This window comes from Neurospora tetraspora (assembly GCF_033439725.1).
Source record: "Neurospora tetraspora strain CBS 560.94 chromosome Unknown B0H65scaffold_4, whole genome shotgun sequence".
NCBI lineage: Eukaryota > Fungi > Ascomycota > Sordariomycetes > Sordariales > Sordariaceae > Neurospora > Neurospora tetraspora.
The window spans coordinates 1,001,365-1,019,515 of NW_026944386.1; the positions used below are offsets into that span (position 1 = coordinate 1,001,365).

The 18,151-nt window shown below is 47.9% G+C and overlaps 3 protein-coding genes across 3 annotated transcripts; 1 reads left to right on the forward strand and 2 right to left on the reverse strand.

The window, feature by feature from the left end:
• Positions 1 to 256: 256 nt before the first annotated feature.
• Positions 257 to 3,616, reverse strand: B0H65DRAFT_185539 (uncharacterized protein). The gene is made up of 4 exons (XM_062821566.1): positions 2,717 to 3,616; positions 872 to 2,653; positions 626 to 808; positions 257 to 521 (listed from the first exon to the last, which is right to left on the reverse strand). The coding sequence occupies exons 1-4, from the start codon at positions 3,428 to 3,430 to the stop codon at positions 432 to 434; spliced, it is 2,769 nt and encodes a 922-aa protein (XP_062681397.1). The 5' UTR covers positions 3,431 to 3,616; the 3' UTR covers positions 257 to 431.
• A 750-nt stretch (positions 3,617 to 4,366) lies between these two features.
• B0H65DRAFT_185548 (telomere repeat binding factor-domain-containing protein) lies at positions 4,367 to 8,399 on the reverse strand. The gene is made up of 3 exons (XM_062821567.1): positions 6,907 to 8,399; positions 6,337 to 6,855; positions 4,367 to 6,282 (listed from the first exon to the last, which is right to left on the reverse strand). Exons 1-3 carry the CDS (start codon positions 8,303 to 8,305, stop codon positions 4,763 to 4,765), a joined length of 3,438 nt encoding a protein of 1,145 aa, XP_062681398.1. The 5' UTR covers positions 8,306 to 8,399; the 3' UTR covers positions 4,367 to 4,762.
• Positions 8,400 to 14,669: 6,270 nt separating this feature from the next.
• B0H65DRAFT_539236 (putative aldehyde dehydrogenase) lies at positions 14,670 to 16,904 on the forward strand. Its single transcript, XM_062829113.1, has 3 exons — positions 14,670 to 15,133; positions 15,207 to 16,498; positions 16,567 to 16,904. The coding sequence occupies exons 1-3, from the start codon at positions 15,066 to 15,068 to the stop codon at positions 16,689 to 16,691; spliced, it is 1,485 nt and encodes a 494-aa protein (XP_062681399.1). The 5' UTR covers positions 14,670 to 15,065; the 3' UTR covers positions 16,692 to 16,904.
• Positions 16,905 to 18,151: the final 1,247 nt, after the last annotated feature.

The following is an 18,151-nucleotide window of genomic DNA, read 5'->3' on the forward strand; positions in this document are numbered from 1 at the left end:
CACCACAACCCAAAGACGCACCTCAACGTTCGCACCCCATCCTCGTCATTGATAACTACTCCAAAGTATACATTATCCTAAAGTTTTCTTCCCTCAATCCTATCGTGTGATCCATTCTTTCTAGTGTATTTTCTCTTCCCTCCGTCTTTTTCGCTGTCCAACCCCAATTTTGTCTTCACGTTCGTTTCTTGCTTTTTTTCATGGTCCATTGCGCTTGTTCTTCTTCTTCAAGTCATGCCTCCTCTTTAACCCAAGGCATGTTTATATGCTGCCTCTCTCCTGGCTTGTCCGCTAACCCCCCCATGGTTATCATTTGGTTGCTCAGTTCCTTCGCTCAATGACAATTGCTCAGTCCCTCCTCTTTCTTATTGCTCAAGTCCTTCTCCTAATTGTTGCCGCATTTCGTTCTCTGAAGATTAGGCCCATGGATGTTACATCAAGTCCCACAAGTCAGACGGCCAAAGTTCGCCCATGCTAGCACCTAACTGGTTGATGTCGAATTCGGAGTTCATGGTGTTGGGCTATGTTGGTTTGTATCTGATCAGCATGTTGCGCGCGCATACCAGGGAAGATGAAGATGAGGAAAAAAAATATTATGTACGATAGGCAGAGGAGAGATACTCACAAACTGAAAACCCCCAGCGGTAGACCATTCGCCACCAGAACCTGTGAGGCCAACACCGGGAACTACACTCCACGGTGTGCCTGGAATGTCTACTGCCGCCGGACCGAGCGAGGCTGGTGGCATGGGTGCTTGTGGCGGCTGCTGCTGTTGCGTGTTTCCGGGCTGAAGGAAGGGCGTTGGGGGCTGATAGAACATTTGACGGTTAGCTTTCATGTGTGTGAGAGAGGGAGGGGGACAAGGACATACCCTTAATCGCTGTGCCATAAAATCCGCCGCTATCCCATTCAGAAACTGCGAATTGGAAGGCGTCGCTAGACCATTCGGCGCTACCTTGTTATTCCCAACACCAGAGACACCAGAAGGCTGACCATTCACAGGCGTCACAGATCCCCTATCTCCAGCCTGTCCAGGCTGCTGTGGCGGCCTCTCCGCGTCTGCCTGCTTCTCAGCACCACACTGATGCCCACGCTGCCCAGCCGGCGTCTGCTGTCCGCGTTCCTGACTACTGCTAGGCTGACTCTCATTCGACCCACCCGGTCCTCCAGGTGCCATCGGCACGAGTTTACAATGCAGTTTGATAAACCTCTCAGCGCTCGTCGCCTTTGCTTGCTCTGTTGTTTTGACCCCCAGATGTGCCTCCAGCAATCCAACCGCAGCGCACATAATCGAGTACCCCCACGGTTCGTTGTTGCCGCAACAGAGTATGCGATCCTCTTTGATGGACAAGCACTTCTCCAGAAGCTGCAGCGTGTGCTGAGAGTTAATCATGATCATGTTGGTGGAGCCGCGGGGCTGAAGCATTGTGACGCTGCAGAGGTTGATGGCTAGGGTGAGGCAGTCTTCGCGGAGGTAGTTGAGGGTGCGGATGCCTTGCTGAGCGAGCTTGTCATTGAGAAGGACCATGTCGCGCGCAGCGTTGTAGTAGATTATTTCGGAGTATTGATATTTCGAGTTGTCTTTGCGAAGTTTCAGATAGGGGTGATGGAGCTTGATGATGAATTGTCGAAGTTGGATGTGCAAGAGAGTGTAGGCGAGAAGAGGTTTCTTCAACACGCCGGTGGGAGCATCGGCTTCGGTGACGTCCCATGAGGGTAACGAGTCGATCTCTTGATTGATCTCGTTGGTGTAGCGAATTATTTGGTCGTAATCGAGTTTCTCGCTTGGGCCATTGAGGACGCGGATAAGCTCGAGACGAAGGTCGAGGCTTTGCCGGCTGAGATGTTGGTAGGAGGAAAAAGTATACTCGGTGGGTGGTTTGGAAGGAGGAAGTTCTTTACTGTTTTCGTCGAACTCGTCATCGTCGATGTTGCGGGGAGGTTCGACGTTGAAATGTAAGGCGCCGAGAATGCTGGGTAGGCCCATATCAAAAGATGCTTGCAGATCAAAGCTCTGGATGGTTGCCCATATCCTGCGTCTCAGTTCCTGGTTGAAGGGGGTAATATTATGGCTGGGCTCGAGATGCAAACCGACCGAGATGGCATCCATCGACATGGCGCCAGCTCCTTTCCAGAATCGCTTCTTTTTCACCGTGTTGACGCGTTTTGCGAGGTACACCAGACATGCGATCTGATAATGGATGAGACGACGATGTTTTTGACTCTGCTTTTGCTGCCACTCATCAACGGCATCAATCCATTTGAGTGCATCAGCATGGGAGCGGCTGATCATTTTGTCGAACTCTTGGGGAAAGTGTGAACCGAGACAGCTGGAAACGCCCAAGATGGCCAGGATGAGAGCAGTGAAGGAGGCACATCTTGTTTGAGCAGGGTCCCAAAACTTATCATAGTCCCTGCGGAAGGTGGGGATGTGAACGATGCGATGAATCTGCTCGAATTGATCAAGGTAGATGGTCACAAGGGAATCCGTCCTCTCCTTAGACGGCAGCAAAGACTCGAGCGACGTATCCGCTTGATGGAACCGGATCTCTCTCTCCTCTGCACGCCGTCGTCGGTCCTTCGTATTAGGAATGGCAAACGGACGGAAGAACTCTTCAGATGTTTCTTTCATAAAGTGACAAAGACCAGCAAGCTAGAGACGGTGATTAGCAAGAAGGACACCCCACTTTCTCACTGTCACGACTCCAATACATACCTCCGAGAAAGCACGGGATGCGCTATGTGGACCAAAATACCGGGTCTTGAACTCCTTGCCACGGAGAAATCGCAGCTCCTCCTTGGACTCATCGTTCACAGCATCGGCAAACTGGTTATGATACCCAAACGGCGCCCCAATCTCTAGGTTCTCGTCAGGAGCGGTGTGAAGTTTCTGCACGGGAGGTGAGTTGTCCGTAACGGTGCTACCATCAAGCGAGCCGTGCTGCTTGAGTACGATGTTCTTCAGCTGGGCAATTTCCAGCTCGAGACGACGGATCCTCTCAGACTCGCGGGCATCCTTGCGGTAGTAAGACGAGTCGCCGCTGCCGCCATTGGGCAACGACAGCCTGGAGTCAAAGCCGGCCAGGGCCGAATGAGACAGGCCGAGCTTGTTCGGCGGCGCCAGACCGGGCCGGGTCTCGTACTCGCAACGCTCCGGGGTGCCGGACTGCATGCAGCGAGAGCAAGGGAACTCCCGGTCACACGAGAGTTTCCTCCTGCGGCACTCTAGACACGAGAGACGGACACGCTGCCTCTTGCGTGGGGGCGGGCGGGAGCCATTGCCGTCGTGATGGTCGTCGTCCGGGTCATGAGACTCGTCTCGGTCTCGGCTGACCCCGTCGCGCTTGTGGCCGGCGGCAGGGGAGTGACTCCGCTCGACACTGCGCTCGACACTATTAGGTTCGATGCTGCCCCGACTAGGCTCCGACATGATGGAGGGCAGCGGAGGTCCGAGAGTAAAAACGAGGGCGGCTCGGACCTGGACTCGGAGACGGCCGAGATTTTGGTGGGTCTTGGCCCCTTCAGCCCTTCAGCCTGATGTGGATGGCAGGGTCTGCTCAGTGCAGTCAATGATTGACGGTGTTTTGCCGGCGGGTGGAACAGGGGAGAGACAAGAGGAAAACGGTTGTCGGAATGGAACCGGAGGATCGGATGAGAATGACGTTGCGTGCGTTGGGGATGCTTTGGTAAGTGCTGCGGACGTGTATTCGATCACCGAAACCGAGCTCTCCTTGCCAGTTGCCTGTCCTCTTATCAATCGATCTGATAAACACCTGAGGACCCTTCAATCCGAAGGTGGGAGCTACACTGTCTCGCCTCGCGTCGTGTGCTTCCGTCCAAGGAACAGGTACCCAGACCTTCCAGAAGATCCGGGGTAGGGGTTTGATGGAGCAAATGATGTGAAACGTGGCGTTCGCTGGAAAATAAAAATGTCCACAGCAACAGAACAAGTCCCAAGGAAAGGTGGAGTTGAAGAATGTTGAGCGTGGAAGGATGGAATAATTTTCAACAAGGCCCCTCGTTGCCTGGATTTTGGCAGTGCTTTCCCAGTAAAATTTCTTACAGGCACCTTCTGGCTTCGATGTCTCCTTCCTGGCGCTGACGAACATGGATGGTCGAGTCCAACAGAGTGTGGGAAAGTGTGCTGGGCATGATCAGCTATTTAAGTCGGAAGTCCGAGCTTAGCCCCGCACATTCCCTGCTGCCCACTGGCCAGTCATGAGTCAACTCACTGCCCAATCTTGGCCAACTCGGCATCAACCTCGGCGTTAAGCAAGTTTAGCAGGCAGAGGTACATAAAGAGGGGGTCACGCATAAAAGCTTTATGCAACTTGCACACCTCGCCGGTTTGGACAACACGAGAGAGCAGGTGATTGAAAGCCCTTCTTAATGTTTCGCTATCAGAATAAAAACCTCCGCTATAAAAGGTAAAAGACAGCACTGTCTAACCCATATTTGGTATCACCGTCTCTTTGGTATAACCACCAGTGGCCTAACGCCCCTGAGAATTCGAAGCATGTCTGAAAAACGCCCAACACTCTCTTCCTGCCACCCATATTGTAAACCTAAACGCCTAAAAATGGTGATCATGACAATCCCTTAATCATTGCAATTTCGTGCCAAGAAAGAAAAAAAATCTCCTCAAGCCCGCATGTACTCACATCCATCATGCACCTGTAGTTCACAAGGCCGCTGCCGTCAAACGCTTCCCCAACTCAATTATACCATTCTCCACGTCCTCACCACTCCCAGGGTCTGGATTCTACCCAGCAGATGTTTCTGACACAGTCGCAGCTGGATGGCTCTCGTGAGCAGGTGAAGTTGCACCAATTGCAGCCTGGAGTGTCTCAAACAACTTGACGTCTTGAGCTTGATCCGGTGTTGAGTGGTGGTTCGGAGGTATGGGTGGGAGTCCAAAGCTCGGTGTGGCTTGATTGCTTAACGTCGAACTTGCCGGTGCTGACTCTGTCGCGGCAACACTGACATGGGGTTGAGCAGCTGCTGTTGCTGGTGTTGCCGTCGTCGTAGTTGGTGTTGATACTGGAGTCGTAGCCACATGGTGCTGCTGTTGCTGTTGCTGCTGTTGTGGCTGTGCCTGTACCTGTGGCTGCGGTTGCGCCTGCGGCTGTTGGTGTTGCTGTAAATGTTGTTGTGATTGCTGCTGCTGGTGCAGCTGTTGGTGCTGCTGTTGCCCTTGCGGCTGATGATGATGATGTTGTTGTTGTTGTTTTTGATATTGTTGCGCTGGAGCTGGCGCCAGCGTCTGGGGAGTTTGAGAGCGCATTTGGGATTGGGGTAGCTGTTGAGGTTGCTGTTGAGGTCGAAGTGGTTGTAGAGGTTGCGGGTGTTGCTGTGAGTGTTGTTGTGGGTGTTGTTGAGCGTTTGTTTGAGGGTGTTGTTGTAGGTATTGCTGTGACTGTTGCTGGTGTAGCGGCTGAGGTTGCGGCTGAGGCTTCAACGCCGGCTGCAACGACTGAGGAGCCGGGGCGGGCTGAATCTGGGGCAGGTTGCTGACCTGATGCGTTGAGTGGTCCACGGGCTCACTCTTGACCATTGGCGAGATCGGGACAGGGGCAAGAGCCGCAGGCTGGTTTGTCGGTACTTGCGTGGGCGTGGGCGTGGGCGTCCCATTCAAATGACCAGTCCCTGGTCCAGGAGTTGCGGTGTGAGGACGAGCAGGAGAGGGCGCAATCGGACTGCCGGCAACTTGATGGTGGTTATTATGCAGACCACCCAGTGTCATGATACCTGCCAACCGTGCTTGTTCATCCTCCGCATTCAGGCGTGCCTTTTCCTCCGCCTCCTTGCGAGCAGCCTGTCCGGGCGCCCGAGTCTTGAGCTCACCCGTCACACTTTGTAAATAGTAGGGCATCTCTGAGTTTGTCTTCAGAAAGAACAGTTTGAGGTTCCTTGCTTTATCTTTGAGCTGGACCTGCGTGCGATCCTTGAGAATGTCCGAAACGGACCCATGAGCCCCGAAGAGTGAAAGAATCTGACTCCAATGAGGACCCTTCACCATGTCGAGACCCATCATGAGAGCCTTTTCCTCGTCGGGGGTCCATGGTCGGCGAGTCGAATGCAGTCCCTCCCTGCGAGTCGTGCTCGAGGACTTGGCGACAGCGGCCTGCCTTGCCTTCTCGTATAGAACCGAGGTGGGGCAGGACTGGTTAGGCGGTAGCGTTTCCCCCGTTGTCCCCATTCCGATATTAGAAGATGATGTTTGAGGATACTGATGGTAGGTCGGTGTTTGTAGCTGATTGAGGTTATGATATTGGGGGTGTACTGACACGTCAAGGTTAGTCTTGGGGCCCGTCAGTATGGTGTGTTCAGCCTTACCTTGGCCTTGGTTCTCCCGCATGGTATCTTCATAGGAGTTCTGTGGCACATTTGGGATCCCGTGAACCGGTGTCTCAAGATTATCGTTTAGCTTTTCAGCAATGAGGGATGCCAGATCCTTTGTGTCAAAAAGCCCGCTTGATTCACCCTGCCCATTTTGCTCCAGAAGCCCGTCTTTCATTCCATTGATATGGTCGGGGAGAGATTGCTCGATAAGTTTACTTAGATCGAAATTGTCGTCAGCCGATACGGACGCCTCATTGTTGAGGTTTCCCGTATGGAAGTCTTTAAGCTCGCCGTTCTCGACAATCTTGGACTGCAAAAGGGCGGCCAAGTCGGCGTGTTCGTCCTGAACGTTGTTGCCGTTTTGAACTGGGTCCGATACAATCGGCTCCTCACTGATTGGAATCTTGACCCCATATTCTTCGGCGTATTCAACGACGACCCCAATGTGGCTTTGCAAAAAGGCACAGAGAGTCTCGGGAAAAGTATCGGATGGGTACTTGCTCTCCAGAGATTCTTTTGCACGTCAGCATGTCATTCACTGACAAGGCATGGGTTCAAACATACTTTTGGGCTGTTCATTGTTGGCGACTGTGGACAACAGCTCCCTGCGTTCCTTGACCTTCACGGCAAGTTGGTCCGCATCAGTGTCTGTAACGACCTCAAGATTGCGTTGCTTGAGCCAGTCTTCGAAGTTATCGGGGAAGAACTTTTCGAGTTGTTCTGTAACCTGCTGGGGAGTCGCATGCTCATCCAAGGAATCCAGCAAGGCCTGCGTTTTGAGGCTAAGGAGCAGGTCGGTCAAAGTATCTTTAAACTCGCCATCTTCTGGTACGAAGATGGAGAAGAAAGAGTCGTCCAAATCCTTGCAAGCAACATCATTTGCACCGAATACACTGATGGCCGTCGTAGCTAGGTTTGCAACCCGAATCGTCTCGCGGTCCTCTGAATCGTTGATCTCTAGTTCGTCTGGGAGAAGCACAGGACTGTCGGAGAAACCCCTTCTGGCTAACTTGAACGACTCTGTCAACAAGTCATAGTGTTTTCGAAACTCGGCATCGGTTTCGGAAAGAAGTGATAATGTTTCGTTTCGTGGTTGTTGCGATAATCGGAGCAGAATCTGAACAGCCAGGTTTCCGAGAACCGGAAGACTCATTGAACGGATCATATAAGTCGAGTTCGATGATGCCTTCATAAGCTTATCTCCTCCTTTCTCGGGCATCGGTGTAGCTGTAGCAGACAGAGAGATGGCGGGTGCCGGAGGAGGGGCTGAGCTGGACCCGGATGGGTTTTCGAGCGAGCTATCGTTGCCTACTTGGCCGTGTTGTTTCTCGAAATCGCCAAGCGCAGTTGCGAGGGCTACCTTGATATCATACGGTATGTCCTGGTCCATCTCACCAACGTGTTCAAGCTTGGGGCGTTTACCATTCGAGTCTTGTTCGGGATCGGGGCTACGAGACCGTTTTTTCGAAGGTTCTGCCAGGACGGGAGACGCCTGGGGAGGCACGTTGGAAGCTGCATGAGGGTTCGGCTGGGGCGGCGGGGCTTGTACAAGTGGTTGAGAGATCGGCGCAGCGGTCGTCGAGGGGGGTTGAGGCTGGTGGGTAGAGGGCGTCTGATAAGACGGGGGATTCGAGCTTTGTAGAGCCTGCTGAAGAGCATGGCTGAGAGAGGACGCTTGTGACAAGTGCTGCTGGGGCGGCTGGATTGTCTGACTTGGGGGTCCTTGAGACGCCTGTACGGAGTGGTTCAGCGGTGGCTGCTGTGATTGTGGTTGTTGCTGCACTGGTTGAGGAGGAGGAGCAACATCCTGGGTCGGTATCGACGCTGGTGTCGGCGTGGGAACGGGAGCTGGACCCGGAGCGGGAGTCGGAGCTGGAGCCGGGCTCTTAGCCTCTTCGGTATGCTTGCTCAGGGCAGCGAGGAGGTTAGCCTCGATGGCCGCTGTCAAGTTGAGGTCGGCCATGGTGAAGCAGAGGGAGGACCTCGACCCATTGAACGCGATGACGGAACGGCGGTCGTTGAAGGAGACTCTGGCCCTTGTTGCAAGGGAGCAGCGGCCTCCTGAGCCGTCGACCGGAACAATCAGCGGCCGCGAGAAGAGATCGAGTCAGTCGAGGTAAATGGTACACGTGAAGATGCTACGGCATAAAGATGGGTCAATCAATCGGTCGGGCGGTCGGTCGGTCGTGGATCGGCGTTGGTTGCTGGCCGTTGAGGTGTTCGGACATGGATTGGAGGAGCTGGTCGGAGAAAAATTTTGCCCTTATTTCTAGCCCCAATGGGTTGATACACAACGTCCAGGCAATGCTGGCAAATTTTGGGAGGCGCGTCAAAAATGCAGAGCGACGGGCGGCGGTTGCTAGAAAATGGCATTTGGCCGCAACGGAAAGACGTCAAAAACTGTGCAAACCTGAACCGGACGTTCAAGGTTTCGTTGGCCTTATCAGACAGCAAAAATAAAGTAGGTACCGCCCAATTTCACCATCGATTCTTTCCTTCGCAGCTGCCTCGCTGGTCGTGATGCAGACGAGCCTTCCTCACCGAGTACCGACATTAGGTGTTGGGTGTTGTAGCGGCAACTAAACATCTGTTAGCAGTTACATGTGTTAAAAGGCTGGTATACTGTTAGGGTCGTGTTAGCCAGCGCTTCCGCCCCATTCACTAACAAGACGCTGGCTCCACTTCGTAATCGTGCATGCTGAGAAGGTTCAACGACAGCAAAGTCAGCGGAAGAGGTTTGACATGTGAGTGCCTACCTCACTGAGCTGATGACAAAGCAGGTTGTTCATGCTTGATCACAAAACACCGAGACACCCAACTGGTCGTTCCAGTAGGAACCGATCTCCAAAAAACAATACATCCCACAGACAGGTAATACCGGTCATTAATGGCGGATAGACATTTCTTATATCTACATCCAGGTGCGGTACAATATGTTTGTTATTTCTCCTCTTGGTATGATCTCTTGTCCTTGAAAGTACGATGCACGAACTCTGCTCAACCTACCTATGCCACGTTCTAAGGTAGGTAAAGGCAAGGTGGAGGATTCCAAGCATTCGTGATCACCGGTGACTTTGGTGTTGATATAGTCTTTCAATCTTGCTTGAGGGTTTTGAGTTGCTTCCTACCAAAGTCCATCAAACATCTACAACGACATCCATCCCATATGGTTCGATTGCGGGTTGCCTTTTAAGCCTTCTTCCCATTTACTTGGTCCATATTATAGAAACCTGGAGGCTCGTTGGTTACGGTTGGTATAGGGATGGCCTTGTGCCATAGGACGTCATATGTACAATTATGACCGTGATAAGTTAGACGAAGCAAAGTTGACACTGGTTGGTAGGCATGGCGTCTGGATTGGGCACCGCCATCCCGCACATGGCCCCCATGCTCCGGAGAGAGGGAAGGATCTCGGAGAGCCGGAAGTGATGACGCCTCGTGGCTGCATATGTATCCGTCCGTGGGGAAGGGCGCCGAATCCGAAGTATCGCCGTCAAGGCAGCATTTGGACTTTAGCTGGCATGGGGGTTGGGTATTGTTGAGGTTGGTGTTGTCGTGTCGTCAGAAACAGAGAGTCCACAGCGGCATCGCACATGGTCAACACTCCACCCCTTGAACAAGGCGCCTCGCTGATCATTACCCCGAGCGTTGAACTTTAAACCGGAACTCCAACAAGGCTCCTTGTTCTTCTCAGCGAAAGCCAGAAAACAATGTCGAGGCAGCCGATGTCAGACCATCGGTGCTCCTTATATGCATCTGAGTAATACCGATTAACCTCTTCAAGAGCATGGTGGTTGGGAGCACGAGGATTGGATGATGACAATGGATGCGATGAATGATGATGAATGGGCGAACGGGTGGAACAAGGGGTGGACTTTGGGGGAATTCGAGACCTGAGGAAAATGCGGGGTAAGCGCTGCATTATGACATCCAATGGGGCTGTTGTAGCCGCCAACTGTTGGCCTCTCGTGTCTCTCCTCGTTTCTTTTTTTCTTTCTTCGAGGAACCTGTCCAATGTGCATGAACCCCTTCATCCGATCGATACACCTTTGCGGTCAATAATCCTTGATGGTCGAGAAGAGGCTCCTAACGATCCTAGTCCAAGGACAGAGTGGAGACTTGTGATTGGCTGCGCTCAAGCTCGGCTTAACTCTGGACGGAAAGCATCGACCAACGGCGGGGTGACGTGGGTGATCCTGGAGCGGACTTTAAGCTTACTGGCTGACCCCCTTTTCCGCCATGATAATGCGGGGGAGGCTCGCGGGGAAATGATATGGGGTCGAGTGGGGAACAGAGGGGACATGCCGACGACGGAAAACAATGACAGACGCGGCCATCGATGCCGATCCGACTAGGTTCTGCTTGGTAATCCCACGACAATGTGGCAATGAGCAACCTCTTCTTCCCCCGCATGTGACAGGACAAGTTGTCCGTTTTTCGGGAAATAGGAGGTACCTCTACGGTTGCCGTCCGTATCCTGTTGTCTTGTATACTGGAGGGAGTCAACTGAAAGGTAAGGATTGAAACCGATGAACAACTCGGAGTAGGACGACGAATATCTCCGTAGTGTTGGCTTAGTATCTTGGCCAAGGAGGTGCACCTGGTCACACCCACCTGAAGCCATTTTCAGATTGGTTTCAACCGTCAGCCGCCCACACTAACGTCGCCCGGCACCATACACGACCCCGCTCCGTGTTGCGGTCGACGCCCGCAATCCCACGATCCACCCGAGCGCCAAGAGGGACAAGACGGTACTTGGAAGTTGGGGGGAGTGCCCAGAAACTAAGAGCGTGTTCGGCAAGCCCTTTTTTAGCGGTGTTATTATAATCTTTCTGAACCTGCTTCAACAGGTGCATTGACCACCTATTGACTAGGCTTCTGAACTAATAATACGCTAAAATCTCGTAATCTACACCACCCAGTCAAAATCGAACTTCATAAGTATATCCAGTAATAGAATCCCCTAAAGCTACCACGTTAATCCAAATTGGGAAGGTCGTAATTATACTAACTTAGTAATATTATTAGCGGTCGGTTTAGTAAAAAATATCTAATTAACTACCGGCGCAAACATCTATTTAGTATTTGTAGCTATCTACTTAATAATCACATTAACAATTATTATTAATAATAGCGTTCCTGAATATGGCATATTAATAGTCCGTAAAGTTGAAAATAAATATTGTAGAGGTCGTATATTTATAGAATATTCTATAGAGGTAATAATCGATAACCGTTAATATCTAATATAAGCGCCAATAGCTAACCCTCTAGCGTATAGGGTAATACTATATATATAGTATTCTCTTAAGCCATAGCACCCTCCTAAATAATTGAACCGTTAAGTATACCCTCTTCCTAATTCCTATTTATACTTTCAATTAGTAATAAGAAGGGTAAAAAGAAGGATAACCCCAATAAGAAGGAGGTTACCTTCTAGACTGAAGCGTAGGAGAAGCTCCTCCTCAAAATTCTCTTACGTATAATCGAAGTTAGTCAAGCTGGGTATAATAGCTTCAAAGAGTAAATTTATAGCTAAATTATTACTAATTTACTACTTAAAGGTAATTATACGTTTAATAAGGTATAAGTATGCAATAAAGTTAGCTACTTTAAAATAAAATAATATATTTAGCAACTAGTATAAGGTGTTTTTAGTTTCAATATTAATTTAAAGATTAGTATCGTTATTACTTCTAGTAATTCCTAAAATGAATTAATAAAAGTACGTTATTATTAAGTAATCCTCTTATAGTATAAATTCGTATTAATTTTTAATAGTATAAAAATACCCTTCGATTATTATTTTCCGTATTAAACCTCTTACTAACTTATTTCTTATAAAAGGGGTATTTGCTAACAACCGTAGGGCAAATAATTCCTAATTGTTAATTATAGTAGATTTACTATTATGTAAATAAAATATATTAATCGACCCCCAACTTTTTAAAGACGATGACGAGAAAGAAATACCGGTACCTATTTATGTTCCTAATAGTTAAAAGTGGTCGGCAAATAATAGGAAGGACCCTAAGAAAGAGTAGAAAGTTTTTTACAATAAAGTACTCGTTATATATATTACCCATCTCATTAATTCCTTTAATAGTAAAAGGTTATTTATTAATACGGATACTAAATAATTAACGAAGGCGATAGATATTTATAACCGCTAATATTATAAAAATATTAATGCAACAGTCGCGGAAAAGGCGATAAATTATTAGAAAGAATTTAAAAGAGCAGCAAAAAGGTTTTACTTATTACTTAGCAATAGTTATAAAAAATATTTCGAAAGTTTAAGAAGGGAATTAAACAAGGAAGATAAATAGGAATATTCTAATTAATTTCAACGTATTAATTACAAAGCATTTACAACGTACATACGCTATATTTACTATATTAATTGGTTTACACTATATTAGTGCATAGAATTTAATAAAGGTATTAAGGTAGCGTGAATTTCAACATTTTAACAACATTACAATATAAATAAATATCTTACACTTCACCACATAGAAAATAAATATATTTATTCGCGCTACGATTCTAAATCGATTGCCGTTGAGTATATTACAATACGAACTTATTTATAAATATAATTATTATTTTAGTAGTTTTAAAATTTTTTTTAGGTTTGCGCATTATATTAGTTCCCGCGTAGGATAATATAGTTTGCTTTTTAAATACTATATTTAATATATTAAAATTTTTAAAATTTTTAATATAAATAATCGATTCTAATTAATTTGATAAAAAATTATATATTTTATTATAAGAGGGGTAATTTATATTATTTATTTTTAAATTAGGATTTTATCTATATTAACCAATCTCTCCCCTAAATACTACATTTCCATTCTATACCTCCCCTCTATCCCTTAAATACTTCGCGTAATCAACCTACATCGACTTCGCGATTTAATTTCTTAATTTAAACGACGCTCCCTTTGCTCTACTAAATATTTCTAACGGCGTAAAATTATTTTCAGTCTTAATCCCAGTCTTGCCTATAATAATGTCCTAAAGGAAACCGTCGTTAAATTCCCTGTAATCTAATAATTAATTTAATAATACAACGGTTGCGAAGATAACCTGGTTTTAAACCTCTACCGAAAAGGAGGAACTTACGCGATAAATCCTAAAACTTCCTTTTAATTTACTAAAATATTTCTTAATAATAATACGTATTTAATTATAACGCAAATTAAAGAATTCGTAGTAATTAATAGGACGAAGCCTAACTTTAGCTGACTCTTATAAATAATACCGTTCGTCACAATAGAGGGTAAATAACCTTTACGAATTAAAATATCTACCGTCGGCAAAATAATACTAGCTCTTTAATATAACTAGTTCTCTATTAACTATATTATTATATATACGATTATTATTAGTAAATCCCTCCTAACCGGGTAAAATATACGTAATTTTACCCTCGAAATCGTACGTAATTAATACATTCATAGATAATTATCCCTTACGGTTCTTCTAAATAATTTAAGCTTTAATATGTACTCTTATAAGAAAGTACAAACTATCGAGAGCCCTAAGCGCGTAACGAAAATATAAGTAGAATTTGCCTGATTCTTCTACTTTCTTAGAGGTCTTTATCTTTACAAGTTATATTGTATACATTACAAATTCGAAATATACCTTTAAGATTACGTAGAAGGTCCTATTAAAACGGTAAATTAATTACTAATTATATTAATTAATATATAGGGAATAAAATTAACTGGTATATAGTATTAAGACTATAACCGAAAATAAAACCAATAAAACGAAAATTAATACCCTATATAATAATCAGGAAAAAAATTACGACCTTTTCATTAACCTCCATATACTTTGACCACTTTAATATATTACTAATATTTAATTCAAACTAATTAATTAATTTATCAATAGTTAAAGACTATATACGTAGAAGGTATTCTAAGTGACCGCGGTAGCTATCGAAAAGCTCCCTTATTATTAGTACGCCCTTCTTCGTATTTAAATTTATAGGGATCGAAGGGTCTTTAGGCAACAAATTAGTAATAACAATCAATATCGTAAACTTCTTAACAGCTTCCCTCTTTTGGATATAATTATCCATCGCAATTATATTAGTTAAAATTATAATATTAATAGCTGGCAATATAATACTTCTAACGATAAGGGGTAGTATATTAGGATAATGTACTAAAAATATAGTATATATGCAGGGTACTCCTTACGACCTTACCCGGATTGCGTAATTTTTTGATTACGTGCACCTTAAAAATAATGGTTCAGAAGGGGGGTCAACAGCATTTGGCTATTGACTCGTTCAAAATCTCGTTCAATAGGATTCTAGAGACCTAATTGGCCAGAAATCGATTATTGGGATGCCCTCGTTTAGAAGCCCATTTTAGCATATAACTGGCACGCTAGTCAGTCAGAAGCGAGCCAATACACGGTTCTGACCGCTAGCCTCTTAAACGATAAAACGCTAAAAAAAGGCTTGCCGAATACGCTCCAAGTCTCCGAGCTGAGTCTACTGCACTTGCGCCGACTACTTCAACCTCCCCCTCCCACCACCTCGTCGTGCTGTTTTTCTCATCTCTCTCGGCAGTTATCAACTCTTTCTTCTTCTTTAAAAAAGTATTTAACCGGAACACTCTCCAGAGTTTCGAGTTTGTGTTCTGTCCAGCCTTGCTCTCTTCCCTCTTTACCCCACTTCTGCATTAGCTCCTGTCAAAATGTCTTCCAACGTCTTTGTTGAGCTCAAGACGCCGCTTACCGGCCCCTACAAGCAGCCCACCGGCTTGTAAGTTCCCCACCACAGCTCTCTCCTCCCAGTCACTCTCCAAGCTCGAGAGCTAACCACAAAACCCTACCAGGTTCATCAACAACGAGTTCGTCGAGAGTGTCGACAAAAAGACCTTCGAGGTCATCAACCCCGCTACCGAGGAGGTCATCTGCTCCGTACACGAGGCCTCCGAGAAGGATGTCGATATTGCCGTCGCCGCTGCCCGCAAGGCTTTCGAGGGTGTCTGGCGCGAGGTCACTCCCCAGCAGCGTGGTATCTACCTCCTCAAGCTCGCCGACCTGCTCGAGAAGAACCTCGACCTCATCGCCGCTGTTGAGTCTCTCGACAATGGCAAGTCCATCACCATGGCCCGTGGCGATATCGGCGCCGTCGTTGGCTGCATCCGCTACTACGGCGGCTGGGCCGACAAGATCGAGGGCAAGACCATCGATATCTCCCCCGACACCTTCCACTACACCAGGCAAGAGCCTCTCGGTGTTTGCGGTCAGATCATCCCCTGGAACTTCCCTCTCCTCATGCTTGCCTGGAAGGTCGGCCCCGCCCTGGCCACCGGTAACACTATCGTCATGAAGACCGCTGAGCAGACCCCTCTCTCTGCTCTCGTCTTTGCTCAGTTCGTCAAGGAGGCCGGTTTCCCTCCTGGCGTTCTCAACATCATCTCCGGCTTCGGCAGGGTTGCTGGTGCCGCCATCTCCTCCCACATGGACATCGACAAGGTTGCCTTCACCGGCTCTACCATGGTCGGCCGCCAAATCATGAAGGCTGCCGCCGAGTCCAACCTGAAGAAGGTTACCCTCGAGCTTGGTGGCAAATCCCCCAACATTGTCTTCAACGACGCCGATATCGAGCAGGCCGTTACTTGGGTCAACTTCGGTATCTACTTCAACCACGGCCAGACCTGCTGCGCTGGTTCTCGTGTATACGTCCAGGAGGGTATCTATGACAAGTTCGTTGAGGCCTTCAAGAAGCGCGCCCAGGAGAACAAGGTCGGCGACCCCTTCCACGACGAGACCTTCCAGGGCCCCCAGGTCAGCCAGCTTCAGTATGACCGCATCATGGGTTACATCAAGGCCGGTAAGGAGGAGGGTGCTACTGTCGCAACCGGTGGTGAGCGCCACGGCGACAAGGGCTACTTCATCCAGCCCACCATTTTCACCAACGTCCGTCCCGACATGAAGATTATGAGGGAGGAGATCTTCGGCCCCGTCGTCGCCGTCGCCAAGTTCTCCACCGAGGAGGAGGTCATCAAGCTCGGCAACGACTCCAACTACGGTCTTGCTGCTGCCGTCCACACCAAGGACCTCAACACTGCCATCCGTGTCAGCAACCACCTCAGGGCTGGTACCGTCTGGGTCAACCAATGTGAGTATACCTGCTTTGTACCGGAAGGAGTAACGTTTCATCGTGCTAACCAAAATGTGTCCCAACAGACAACGCCCTTCACCACCAGCTTCCCTTCGGCGGTTACAAGGAGTCCGGTATCGGTCGCGAGCTCGGCGAGGCTGCCTTGGCCAACTACACCCAGTGCAAGTCCGTTGCTATCAAGCTCAACTAGGCAATCAAACGGTAGCCGACTTCACGAACACAAAAAAAAGTAAAACAGCAAAAATACAATAATGACAGGAAGGATGGACAGCGAGGAATGAACAGAACTCGTGTCAGGTGTTATTTTTACCTGGTGTCTACGGAAAGGGGGACAAACCTGGGGGCCAGGGTTGTACTTGACATCTATGATATCCCATATGAGAGCAATGAATTTGATGACCACAATTACTGTGCCTTGACCCACTGCTTTGCTTCGTTTTGAGATGTTGTAAAGCCATTGTGTCCGGTCGCTTTGCGCTAAGTTTCCTCGTTGATCACTCGATGATTGTGAAAGGCGTTGTGACGGGTAAGAAAACCTCTTACTTCCATGGAATGTTCAAGCTAGATAAGGGTCTCAATTGTTGCCAATGGATATCATGTGGGATGTACCACTTACCCGCACCTACCCCGGATATACTACACGCACCCTCCTTTCTCCATGACACTGGCAGACACTGGCCGATAACTTTCCACCACTGCGTACAAAGCTCCTGAAATCTGGCAGTATAGATGATCAGCCATTCATTGTCTCGTTCGTACGTAGACTTCCATATTGGAAAGACTTGATGAACACGAAAACTATGCCTCGCCCTGCTGGTTTGCTGACATTTTGCTCAACATCATGGCAAAAGACGGGAGGGCAAAGATGCAATTCGAATTACTGCACAGGATTCTGTTTTTTTGCCAAAAGAACTTAAAGGGACCTTCAAGAAGCTATCCTGTCTGTTGTTCAATCCTGCCACTATCTAACATTAAGCCTGGGCGGCCACGGCTTCCTTCAAAAATGCTGTCATATCCTCCTTATTCTGTGAGCTACAACCCAGATGGCACCGGTACCGGGTGGTCTTAAACTTGGCGGTTTTTGGCCAGAATACCAAAGGCCAAATGGGCCTTCCAATTTTCGTGAACATATCCATAGAGGTTCACATCATGACGCATTCGGTACGTCTATGTTACGATCCAATTAGGGATCCCTTATGTAAGCTAGATCAGATAGAACCAACAGAAAGACCAATCAGGTTGGACCCGAGACGAAGGTTCGGGTCCACGGGTCCAGTATATCGGGTCCATGAAGACCAGTACATATATAAGACGGCCTCCCCAGGCCTCTTGATATCTGGCTCTTCAGCAAGCAATAGAGTACCTCTTTCGGCTACTACTACCGTTGTTCTTACTATTCCCAGCGATATCACTCCTGTGCTTGTAACGGTTCGTCACAGTCTAGACACTCGGTGATACTGCACGAAAGCATGATTGGTGAGAATAGGTAGTGAGAAACGTCACGTTTCATATTTTTCCTCCGTTTTGGACTTGATGTCAAACCAAGTGCGTGCCTATTACTAGCCGAGCTAACCTGTCCATTTACGTGGTCCTGCCACGATTGCTAATCCCAAAGTCGCGTCAGGTATCCCGTTAAGAACTGCCTTCAAT

Coding starts and splice junctions, on each gene's coding strand:
- B0H65DRAFT_185539 (XM_062821566.1), bottom strand. CDS start 3,430: ATGTCGGAGCCTAGTCGGGGCAGCATCGAACCTAATAGTGTCGAGCGC. Junction 809..871: donor TTATGGCACAGCGATTAAGG/GTATGTCCTTGT, acceptor ATGTTCTATCAG/CCCCCAACGCCCTTCCTTCA. Junction 522..625: donor CCGCTGGGGGTTTTCAGTTT/GTGAGTATCTCT, acceptor AAACCAACATAG/CCCAACACCATGAACTCCGA.
- B0H65DRAFT_185548 (XM_062821567.1), bottom strand. CDS start 8,305: ATGGCCGACCTCAACTTGACAGCGGCCATCGAGGCTAACCTCCTCGCT. Junction 6,856..6,906: donor CAACAATGAACAGCCCAAAA/GTATGTTTGAAC, acceptor GACGTGCAAAAG/AATCTCTGGAGAGCAAGTAC. Junction 6,283..6,336: donor GCGGGAGAACCAAGGCCAAG/GTAAGGCTGAAC, acceptor TTGACGTGTCAG/TACACCCCCAATATCATAAC.
- B0H65DRAFT_539236 (XM_062829113.1), top strand. CDS start 15,066: ATGTCTTCCAACGTCTTTGTTGAGCTCAAGACGCCGCTTACCGGCCCC. Junction 15,134..15,206: donor TACAAGCAGCCCACCGGCTT/GTAAGTTCCCCA, acceptor AAACCCTACCAG/GTTCATCAACAACGAGTTCG. Junction 16,499..16,566: donor TACCGTCTGGGTCAACCAAT/GTGAGTATACCT, acceptor GTGTCCCAACAG/ACAACGCCCTTCACCACCAG.